This window comes from Cyrtonyx montezumae, unplaced genomic scaffold, assembly GCF_038088225.1.
Source record: "Cyrtonyx montezumae isolate F1298 unplaced genomic scaffold, pur_monq_1.0 scaffold_0, whole genome shotgun sequence".
NCBI lineage: Eukaryota > Metazoa > Chordata > Aves > Galliformes > Odontophoridae > Cyrtonyx > Cyrtonyx montezumae.
This window is the reverse complement of record NW_027071824.1, coordinates 5,605,005-5,615,836: the sequence shown is the minus strand read 5'-3', so window position 1 is coordinate 5,615,836 and position 10,832 is coordinate 5,605,005. Positions and strand designations below refer to the sequence as shown.

General features: G+C 44.8%; 1 protein-coding gene across 2 annotated transcripts; it reads right to left on the bottom strand.

Annotated features, from left to right (window-relative positions):
* Window positions 1–880: 880 nt before the first annotated feature.
* On the bottom strand, window positions 881–7,323 carry SLC30A10 (solute carrier family 30 member 10). Of its 2 annotated transcripts, XM_065739612.1 has the most exons (4): window positions 6,820–7,323; window positions 6,527–6,610; window positions 3,077–3,316; window positions 881–2,348 (listed from the first exon to the last, which is right to left on the bottom strand). In XM_065739612.1, the coding sequence occupies exons 1-4, from the start codon at window positions 7,301–7,303 to the stop codon at window positions 1,873–1,875; spliced, it is 1,284 nt and encodes a 427-aa protein (XP_065595684.1). In that variant the 5' UTR covers window positions 7,304–7,323; the 3' UTR covers window positions 881–1,872. The 2 variants fall into 2 exon arrangements, with proteins under 2 accessions (XP_065595684.1, XP_065595769.1); XM_065739697.1 differs by lacking the exon at window positions 3,077–3,316.
* Between the last annotated feature and the right edge of the window lie 3,509 nt (window positions 7,324–10,832).

The following is a 10,832-nucleotide window of genomic DNA, read 5'->3' as shown; positions in this document are numbered from 1 at the left end:
GACAGAGCAGTTCTTTAAAAGCTTGCTGATTTTCATCAATTTGTGCAAGAGCTGCAAAGCAAAATCCTGACAACAGGATCAAACAGAATGAGGGATCAATGGTATTTTAATGGTATTAGGATATAGCTCAATTTTTATAATTCAAACCTACCATAAAAGGCTATAAATACATTAATTCATCCAGGAACTGATAAAAAAAAGTAAATTCAAATCTAAAAGTGTGCTACTTAAACTGTTATCATACAGCTCCAGTAAATACAATTTTCCAAGTAGCAAAATACCCTGCTGTGTGTTTTAATATTCATTGATTTAATGTAATCATCCTTATTAAGGAGTTGTCTGCTTCCAAGCCAGCCTTACAAGGAAGCCCTGGTACTTTCCCAGCGCAGCAGGAAATCGATTTGCCCTTTCTACTAAGTTGTCCCTGAGTTAAAGACACCACTATTTTATAAATGTGTCTCCATGAATAGCTACCTAAGTAGCCTGTCCAGGCCACATGAAGCATCAAAGAGCTGTTTTCAATACCAAAAATATATTTGAAACCTTCTGAAGGCTAAGAACTGAACTCAGTGTGGATTAGACAGTAGATGCCCCTCTCCCAGAAACCTGGAGAGAAGACCTGACCACAATCCAACATTTGGTGACTGGGCATGTCATCTCATTTTCCTTAAAGCAGCCTTGCATGTCTTTCAAAAAAAAGAAAAAAAAAAGGAAAAGGGAAAAGGGACCTGCTTCACTAAATACTTCAAAATGCACTTCCAGGCAGGGGGAGGGCTTAGATTTTTCTAATAAACCAAGGAATAATTAGGACTAAAATAGGAAAAGCTCCCAGTAATATATACATTTTTTTAATATATCTTAGAGCAAACTTTTTTAACACTGTTTTATAAAACTTCAAATGGAATTTTTCACTGAATATAAACCTGCCTCTTAATAGAATTGCAGAGGTTTAACTATTAATAATAGACATATTAGCTTATTTATTCAGCATGGATATGGACAGATGCTCAGAATTAAACATACCACAATTGTTCCCCACAATAACAAATTAACATTGTGCCTGTTTTAACTTCTGTTGTTTGGGAGGGAGGGGCAGGGGTAAGAACCGAGTTGTATAATCACAACAGCGAACTAGATCAAAAGTTAATTGGATGATTGCTTGCATTTTCATTTGCTAGAATAATGCAGACAAGGCTAGAAATCCTTACTTCCGTGGCACAATGCATGTTCTTTAGCATCACATATCTGTGATTAGGCTAAGGTTCCAATATTACCAATAAAGAAGCAAGGCAGTCTCCTGCTCCACACCTAAACACAGGAGTCAAGAAAATAATGCAAGACAACTACTACTGAGTGTTCTCTCCCTTCTATCAGTCAAGGCACCCTTAGTTTCATTCACAAGCTTCAGAAGCACAAGTAACTGGCTATGCAAAGCGGGTTCTGAGGATCAGTAAAACATCTTTACTTAAGTCCGTTATAAACATACGGTACTTCAGCCCAGTACAATCATTAACTTGCCACAGAGCTCTCAGGAAGCAGCTCATCTTCATTCCCAGTGGCACTGGCCATACACTGCAAGCATCAGGGTAGACAGCAACACATCTCACCCACTCAAGCAATAGGAACAAACACACAGTTTGATAAGGAACTGTGCTAGGCTGTATCAGAAAAAAAAATCATAGACAAATGCAACACCTTTTAAGGAATATTAAGCCTCATCTCAGATACACGCTTTCTAGGTGTATTTTGGTTTACAGCTAAAGCACAGAAATCTTTTTGCCATACCACCTTCAGCTACAACCACAGCTGGCACACTTTCCTGCCCAGACACCTTTATTCTACAAAAACATTTTGCAGAGTAGACAGAATTGTTTAAAATCGTGTACTGCTCAACTGTGACTTGTCATCAGACACTTCACCATTTTTCATGTCCTTAACACTATTCTCTGTCAGTGGGGAGTCAATACGGATTTGAACATCACTTTTACTTGAACCATTGTCTTTACGCTGCACAGAAAGGCAGCTATCGTTTTTTTCAGTATAGCCATTAGTTTTAGCCAGCGGTGCCTCCTGCTGACTGCAGCAGAGCTGAGAGTCACAAGCTTTTGAGATGCAAGGTGAGCTGCACAGGAGATTGGAGGTCTTGTGGTCAATGTACTCAGGTTGGATGGTCACAGAGTGGATCCCTGCTTCATGGAAAACCTTCCGTATTTTATAGGCAGCATCCTGGTAGTCAGTAGGGGTTTGGCATTTGACATGAAGAGTAGCAATGTTCTTGCCACCTGCAAGCTCCCACACATGCACCTCATGAAGGCTGCTAACCCCTGGTATGGAAGCTAGCCTGTCAGCTGGAAAACATAAGAGAAAGATGTTAGAATGTTCAGTGCACTGGCTAGTTCTCATTGAGACTCTAATCTAAAAGCAGCGGACTCCAAGCAGTATTTTCCTAAGTACAGCTCTTTGAATGACATCTCCTACCCACTACCTTTGGTTCACAAATGCTAGGTGAACACATAAGCAGGCCCTTGTTTTTGGGTTCATCTCTGCGCCCAAGGGCCATTTATCATCAGTTTGTAGCAGTAAGCAAAAGCAAAAAAACCTTGACCAAAGCCAATATATTCTTATTTGTTTCACCCTGAGTATGCTGGAATTCCAGAAAGACCCACTACACTACAACTAACAAGTGCAAACAGTGCCAAGAACTACAAAAGTAACCCAGTCTTAATGGAATTTCCTAAGCTGTTTTGGAACCCTTTCAGAAGACACTGCTGCAGGGTCGGGAGATACTATAATTCAATGCAGTTTCTTCCACAATCGCTCCACACAAAGCATTAGCAGCTTGAGTCCTGGTATTTTTGATGTATTGTTGGAGTACCACATTCTCAAAATACATGCTTTAACTAATCCAGAGAGATTTGAGTCATGTTGCTAGGAAACAGGCATGCAACTATTCCACTGTTCTTGAGAATTTAGAGCTATTATGAGTAAATAATCCAAACATGTCATTCCAGAAATAACATATGCATTGAAATACATCATTAAAATTAATAGCATTTCAACAACAAATGTGACTTACTCAGTAGTTGCATATTAACACCTTTGGGAACCATCTGCAACAAAATAATTGAGGTCTCTTTGATAAGTGGGAACGCCGAAGACAAGATTATGAACACCATAATTATTGTCAGGCTTGGATCGATGTAGCACTGCCAGTTACAGGGAGCATTAGCCTCCAGAGGAAGCACATGGAAGATTGTAGCAGCAACTACCACAACAACAGATCCAAGTGCATCTCCCATAACATGCAAAAGAACACCTGAAACAGATGACAATTTCCATTAGTTTCTTTCCCCCAGAGCCCCATTAAAAAAAAATGCAACATCCCAAGAATTCACATCATAACTGGACTTTTCAACAACAGCTTTCTGAACAACACAGCAAGGAAAACACTGACTCTGAACCACAGCTCTCTAAATAGGATGCATTACTTGGGTACATTAGCAACTGTTGTTCATCTGCAATGCCATGGCAACATAACGTGTCTTAGCCTAAATGCCTGCAGTTTATTAAGAGATCCTGGCACATTCAACCTCAATTCTCAGTTAAAAATTGATGACTAAACCCTGCCCGTTCTACCCTGGAAGAAGTGGTGGCCAGAGAACATACCCAGGAATTAATAATTATTCTTCTCCATCAGTTTCTACTACTCTGTTGAAACCCAAAAACATTATGGAAGTGAAACCTAAGCAGTAGCCATTGTTACGGTTTCAAGACAGCCCCACAATCCAGTTTTTTTGGATCAAACTCCATTACTGGTTTTAAACCTTGTCCTACCAACAGTACTAGCCCTCAGCTCGAGCTCAGAATCTGGTTCAACAGTTGGCTGCTCTCAAGGTAAAGACAAACAGGCTCTTGTAATAGCACACTTTTAGCTGTGATTCAAGCGTAATGACCAAAGCAGAGTTCTTGCTATAGAATTACAATACTGTAAGAACTTCCTTTGTGCTACATTTTTCTCCACACTAATTTACATAATCTTGCCTCTTCTTGTTATTATCATAAAACACTCATTTTTTCCCCTCAATCTTTACTATTCAGACTCAAGACTTCATTCCAACCATGCCCAATACGTAGCATCTCTAAACTTTAGGCTAACTTCTTTGACTATACTTCCTATTCAGAGTATGTGACAGAACAAACTGGGCAAATTCCTTTTAACATCCTTCATACAAGCACTTTCCAAAGCTGCCCTCAAATGTAACCCTTCCCTCCAGGTTGGAGAAGCTGCAAAAGACTACCTCTGAAACTCATCTAAAATGAAACTTAAGAGTTCAGGCTCTTAAGATGCTGTGAACTGGGTTTTCTTCAAACTAGTATCACGTCCATGCTGCTGCTTCGAGCCAGCTCCGGGCACAAACTCAGACTCTCTGCATGGGGCATGCAGGCAATAGTCACTGGAGTCCCCTGGAATCACTGGGATAAGATAAGAAAGTAGAACTCTCACTGAATCCAGCTCTTTCTGCTGGAGTCAAGAGTGCTCTGCCCCATTTGGCAAACTCCCACATGGTTTTACTGGCCGTAACAGTGTTGCAGTGTTTCCTCTTTCATTTATAAAATAATCTGGATTCAGCGTGTGCCCTCAGCTGCTGCACTAACAAGAGGGATAGGCAGGATGCAATTTCTAAGGTAACTAACAAGAGAGCTGAGCTCAAAAGGAACAAGAAAGTGCTTCAGGAAGACATTTATTGAATTGAAAACAAAGTAAGCACAGCAATTCTGCTATATTAGAATTTAGTATTCTGAGTTTGGAAAATCCTTACTGAACTGACATGATTAATACAAAGGCTTGGTTATACATCATGTAATAAGCCCGTTTACATAGGCTGCCAAAGCTATGCCCATAAAATAGAAAAGGATTTTTTTATTAAATAAAGTTGATATGATGCAACTATGGATAACACAGCTCCCAGCAGCTTGTGTGGCAAAGTCTGAACTACTCTGCATACGTTAAAGAAGTAAAAGGAATAATCTTAGACTATAGTAATTAATCCAGCTATGCAGAAACTCTGGATTCCTGTTCCTACCATTTTTACAGCCAAGGAATCCATTCCTCTGCCAAGCCACTCTGCCCAGCCATGCTTTTCAGGGAGGCCCACACTCCTCAACATACAAACTTTCTACCAAGTGGACACAGCTTTAGAGCAGCAAAACCAAAACAGATTTTGACTAATTCCCTTTCTACAAATCAAACACTGGTATCGTAAAACAATCACTCCAAACCTCTTATTCTGAAAACACATTGTTTTTGACAGTTGTGAGTGTCAGAAACCTGAAACGTCATTGTTCAGATGAGTAAAGACTCCCCTAAAATACACTCATTGGATTTTCATTCCCCTCTTCTCCACTCCTGGAGATGACAGTCTGCTCTAGTACTCTCAGCAGCCTAATGCCATAAAATCCAGCAGTGTTTATGTCTAGCTATTCAGGCAAACATTCCTCTAGCACGTGGTGTAGTTTGCCAGGTATCCTCCCCTACGCACACATTTGCATAACTCTGAAAACACATTTGGTGGACAGATCCACACACCTAAAAAGCTGCGTGTCTGATTGCCATGACAGCCTTTTGGGCTGAATTCACGTGACATCAACCCACATGGCTCTAGAGGAACACCACATCTCCTTAGATGCTGAGACGTGACCATAGGAAGCCTGTTCTTTGTAGCAGCCCCCTCCTTGAAGAACAAGCCATTATGAAATACACTACCTGGGGCCCTGTGAGAAGCAGGCATGTGATTAGGTATGCGTATAAACACCTAGACAAGTGGACTTGGTTAACTCATCCCTAGAAACAGACGTAACTTTTCTCTCTGTAGATAACAAGAGAGCTGCCAAAGCATGACACAGAGGGGGCTGACCCTGCCCTGCCTCTCTCAGGCAGAGGTTCATAGTTCAAGGACCTGAAAAAGCACATGCGGAGCTACCAATTTCAGCACCTTTCTCCTCACATTGACTGCAAACCTTGGGATTTAAAGATTATTTCTTCTTCTCTGCCCAAAGGCATTTAGAAGTTGAAAACTGCTCAACTAGTCATGCAGTGACTTCAAATACTTCATCCTCGTGGATGCCTGCTTGACCTTGCTTTATGGTCTCCAGCAGCTTGTGCTCAGTGCAAGAAGCTCTGATCTTTTCTAAAAAGTTAGGATCACAGAACCATCGAATATCTTGAGCTAGAAGGGACTCACCAGGGTCATGGAATCCAACTCCTGGCTCCACACAGCACTACCCAAAATGCAAACTCAAAATGTGTGTAACAGAATCACATCTCAGCTGCAGCCATCTAAAGAATCACAGCATGATCACTCAGAGCCAAGCCAGCATCACATCAATTGCTGTCACCCCGTTATCTCACACAACCAAGACCTCCACGCTAACCAGAAGAGTCGTGAGCTGCACTTTGCACTGATACCTGGGAAAAAAATAAAGGCAACCTGCGAGTTCTGAACGCTGATAGCATTAGTTACCATACCTCTGATGTTCAAAGCTTCGGACTTTTTCTCTACTTTCATCCCAGAGCCCTCCTCGGGGCTTTTTTGGTCATTAGGTGATTCACCTGCATTCAAAGAAGAAACGCTGTGTTGTGTATAAGTTCTACAAACAGAAAAAACATCTCTCACAACCAAATTCTTTCTCACATGGCGACGACAAGCGCAGCCCCAGCGCTCCCTCCCCCAGCACAAAGTACAAGGTGACACGGGCATGGGACCGCGCTCAGGGAGGGGGACAAAGGGACGGGGGGAGCGGGGTGCGGCCGAGAGGCACCTGCTTCGGCGCTGCCGTCCGACGGCCCGACCGCCCGCCCCGTCGGGGTCTCGGGGCGGCGGCAGCAGGCGGCCCAGTTCTGGAAGACGAGCAGCCCCACCAGGTTGACGGCCAGCCCCAGGGCGCCGACGATGAGCACCAGCTGTGCGTCGTCGATGCGCTCGGGCCGGGCGAGGCGCAGCACGGCTTCCACGAAGATGGTGAAGCAGAGGGCGGTGAGGAAGACGGCGTTGCTGAGGGCTCCCACCGCCTCGGCCCGGCTGTAGCCGTAGGTGGCTCGGGGACCGCGGCGGGAGCGGCGGGCGATGCGCCCGGTGGACAGCCCCACGCAGAGCGAGATGAGGTCCGACAGCATGTTGAACGAGTCGGACACCAGCGCGATAGAGTTGCCCAGGTAGCCCGACACCAGCTCGGCCGCGAAAAAGCCGGTGGTCAGCACCAGCATGAAGATGAGGCGGCACGTCTTCCCCGAGTACCGCCCCATGGCGGCGGACACCGGCGCCCCGCTCCGCGCTGGGAGCGCCGCCTCAGCCTCCGCCGGCCCTTAACGCCGCCAGGCGCCGCCCCGCAGCCCCCCCGGCCCCGCCCCGCCCCGCTCCGCCCCGCCGGGCCGGGGGTGCGCCGCCATGGGGCGGGGGCGCGGGGAGGCGGCGGCCCTGGGCTGTGGGAAGGGGGTTGCTGCGCTGTGCCTGGAGCGGGCGACGGGGGGGGTCTTCACTGCAGCCTTGCTGTGCTCGTAGCGAGCTTACAGGCAGGAGAGGGAATGACTTTTTGTACGGTCTGGTAGTAGTAGGGCGAGGGGGAACGGATTTACGCTAAAAGAAGAGAGATTTAGCTTGTCGGAAGAAATTATCTACTCAGAACTGAGTAAATGAGAGCTGGCACTGCTGCCCAGAGAAGTTGTGGTGCGCCATCCCTAGAGGCGCTCCAGGCCAGGTTGGATGGGGCAGCCTGAGCTGGGGGGGCAGCCCTGCCCACGGCTGGGGGACTAGATAATCATTATGGTCCCCTCCAACCTAAGCCGTTCTATGATTCTTCTAACTCTAGACTTTTTCACTGCCTTGGTTCTTGGGCACACAAATGTCGGACAAAACCTGGTGACCAAACAGCATTTGAAAGTGATGGGAGCAACCAGGTGATTGAGTAAAGGCAGCCCTGGGAGATTAGGCCGCTGTCAGCTGCTCCACCGTCAAAAACAACAGCTAATGCCATGGGGCTGACAGGAGTCCCAAACAGGACTTGGGATGCTCACACAGTGTATTTTCCTGTTTGACTTCAGAAAAGAAATGTGTCCAAAAGACTTTCAAGAAAAGCTTATTGTAAAGACAAGTACAGTAGAGAGAGCACGTAGTGTAATTTGATGATAAAATTTGATAAATATCAAAACACGTTGCAGCTGTAACATTACATCTACCAACACACAATGAGAGGTTTTAAACAGTAGTGGCAAATAAGAAAGCAGCATAACTGATCTAGAATAATAATAAAAAAAGAAGAGAGAGAATGAAAATATGTACTAGTGATAGGAAGTTTAAAAGATGACAAACTACGTCTTATTTGATGTTACTAATAACAGCAAACACTGCCTATGGCACTCACTATGATCAGAAAAGCCACTGAATTCCAGCTCACTGCAGCTGCATAGAGGTGGGATGAATTACCAGCGGAATATGAGACTGTGTATAACACTAGCTGGAACATCATTAATCCTCCTGTGCAAAATAGGCATTAATTCTCTTTGAAAAGTATAATGTGTCAGAGCCCGGAACTCACTTCAAAAACACAAAAATATCACAGTTGCTTTGAAGAAATAGCACTAAAATGTTATTTTCACCAAATAAGGCTGTGACTAAGTGCTGTCGGATGGAGCACAATTAAGGATGACTCACTGAATAAGCCAGGAGCAGCACATACTGAGAGCCTTGGCTCTGCACTGATTCTCCCTCCTCCTACAGGTCCTTTACTCCTACCCCAGGTTTACTTTCTATGCCTCCAAGCACTTAATGAGTGTTCCTTTGGACCTGGTCACATTCTCCTCTTTTCTGACTTCTGACCAGTTCCTTAGGCAGGTAAAGGCCTCTCCCTTTGACCTGTGGCTATTGTAAAGCCTCTTGGGAGCCCAAGCATTCTGTCTCCCCAAGTCCATTCTGCAGGGCACCACAGTCACCTCAGCCCCACCTAAAGTGCTGATGAGTGGTGCATAGAGAACCTTGAACACCTGGCATACAAAGAGGCTGGAGCTTGCAGGCATGCTGTGGATCTCTTGCATCCAGAAGGAAAGTCACCTTATGCATAAAAATTTTACAAATTTCTGCTTCTGGGGAGAGGAAACTACAGCAACAGGCTTTCTATCAGTGTTGTAGGTCAAAATGAAGTTGATGAACAATACCAAAAGAGCTGGACAACCTTTTCTGAGCCTCCTAAGTAGGACTTGTTCAAGCCAGAATATTTAGAAGCAGGGTGAACGGGAATATTTAGGCTGATTTTCCTATAGGGAATTATTCCCTTTAGCCAACAGCCTACCCCCACTCAAGGCCATATGAAACATTCATGTAGCAGCCACAGCAAGGTTAATATTTATGATACTTGTCCAGACTACCATTCTTCAAAGTATTTTCAGCTCAAGCAAGTTTGTGAGCTAGATAAGATCCTCCCTCAGCCTTCTGTTCTCCAGGCTGAACAGCCCCAGGTCTCTCAGCCTTTCCTCAGTCAGGAGATGCTCCAGGCCCCCACCGTCTCTGTGGTACTCTGCTGGACTCCCTCTAGGAGATACCTGTCTTTCTTGAACTGAGGAGCCCAGAACTGACACAGCTCTCCAGATGTGGCCTCACCAGGGCAGAGCAGAGGCATGGATCATCTCCCTCGACCCTCTGGCCATGCTCCTGCTGGCCGTGCTCTTCGTAATGCAGCCTGGGATACCATTAGCCTTCTTGGCCACAAGGGCACACTGTTGGCTCTTCCATGTGTTTGTCCAGCCTTTCACCCTCCAGTGTCAACACATCTACTCGATCATGAACCATCCACCTCTGTCTCTGTGTTTTGGACTTGGTTCCTGCTCACAACCCTAACCCTGACCCTACTCACATTTGCTATATCTTGGTTCTTGTATCAGAGGACAAAATGAACAGTGAAGGACTATTGGCCTTCCCTATGCCGCTCATGCTTTTGTAGACGGTGATCACTTCCACCTTGAGTTACCCCTTTTCAATACGACAGGTTAGCATCTACATAGCTGTTCTCTGCAGAGAAGCCATCACCAGCCATGGAAACTGGACTATCACTGTATTAGGAAATATTAGACAACAACGAACACAGTAATAATTATCATGTCTTTCCACTACCGAATGAAGAATAAAAATATTGTTACTCATAGCCTCGTATTGCTACAGAATTTAGATAGTTTAAGAAAATTGCAAAAATAAAGAACTACTTGTGGACAGTATAATTAAGAGAGATCAGCTAATTGTGTTCATCAGAGCCCTGACTGACATTACTTTTCAACCCAACATAAAAGTAAGATGACTTATGAAAGTTATTTCAAGAACTATCTGGAAGAGACCAAAGGATGAAAGAAACAAACACCCACACAACTGTATGTGAGGAAGAAGAGTCATGCCGCTTGGAGTCTGAAGTGAGAAAACTATCACACTTACACTAAAAAGATGAGGCTGATGTCGGGCATGTCACATGGAAAGACAGCATCCCAGTGTATGAGCCCACAGTCCAGGGGGTGGGTGAGATTGGACCTTTGCACTTGTGTTTCTCCTCTCGCACAGAGCCCAAAGCATCTCCACTCCTAGTGACAGCTCTGGAAGGTTCTTGTTTGCATTTCACACAGCAAATTGCTCTGAGGGGCTTTGCAAGACATGCCTCTTTTCTCAAGCTTGTTTCTGTAAATTACGAATATTGGGTCAAACGTTTAGCTAACCTAAACTGAAGCAACATGGCTGGTTTCTGTCACAGATAAATTTGACTGCAAGATGAATCACAGAAGAAACACCACCAAACCCCAG

Excerpts from the sequence above, each read along its gene's own strand:
- SLC30A10 (XM_065739612.1), bottom strand. The coding sequence starts at position 7,303 with ATGGGGCGGTACTCGGGGAAGACGTGCCGCCTCATCTTCATGCTGGTG. Across the intron at positions 6,611-6,819 it reads GGACGGCAGCGCCGAAGCAG|GTGAATCACCTAATGACCAA; the intron begins GTGCCTCTCGGC and ends CTTTGAATGCAG. Across the intron at positions 2,349-3,076 it reads TGTTAATATGCAACTACTGA|CTGACAGGCTAGCTTCCATA; the intron begins GTAAGTCACATT and ends TATGTTTTCCAG.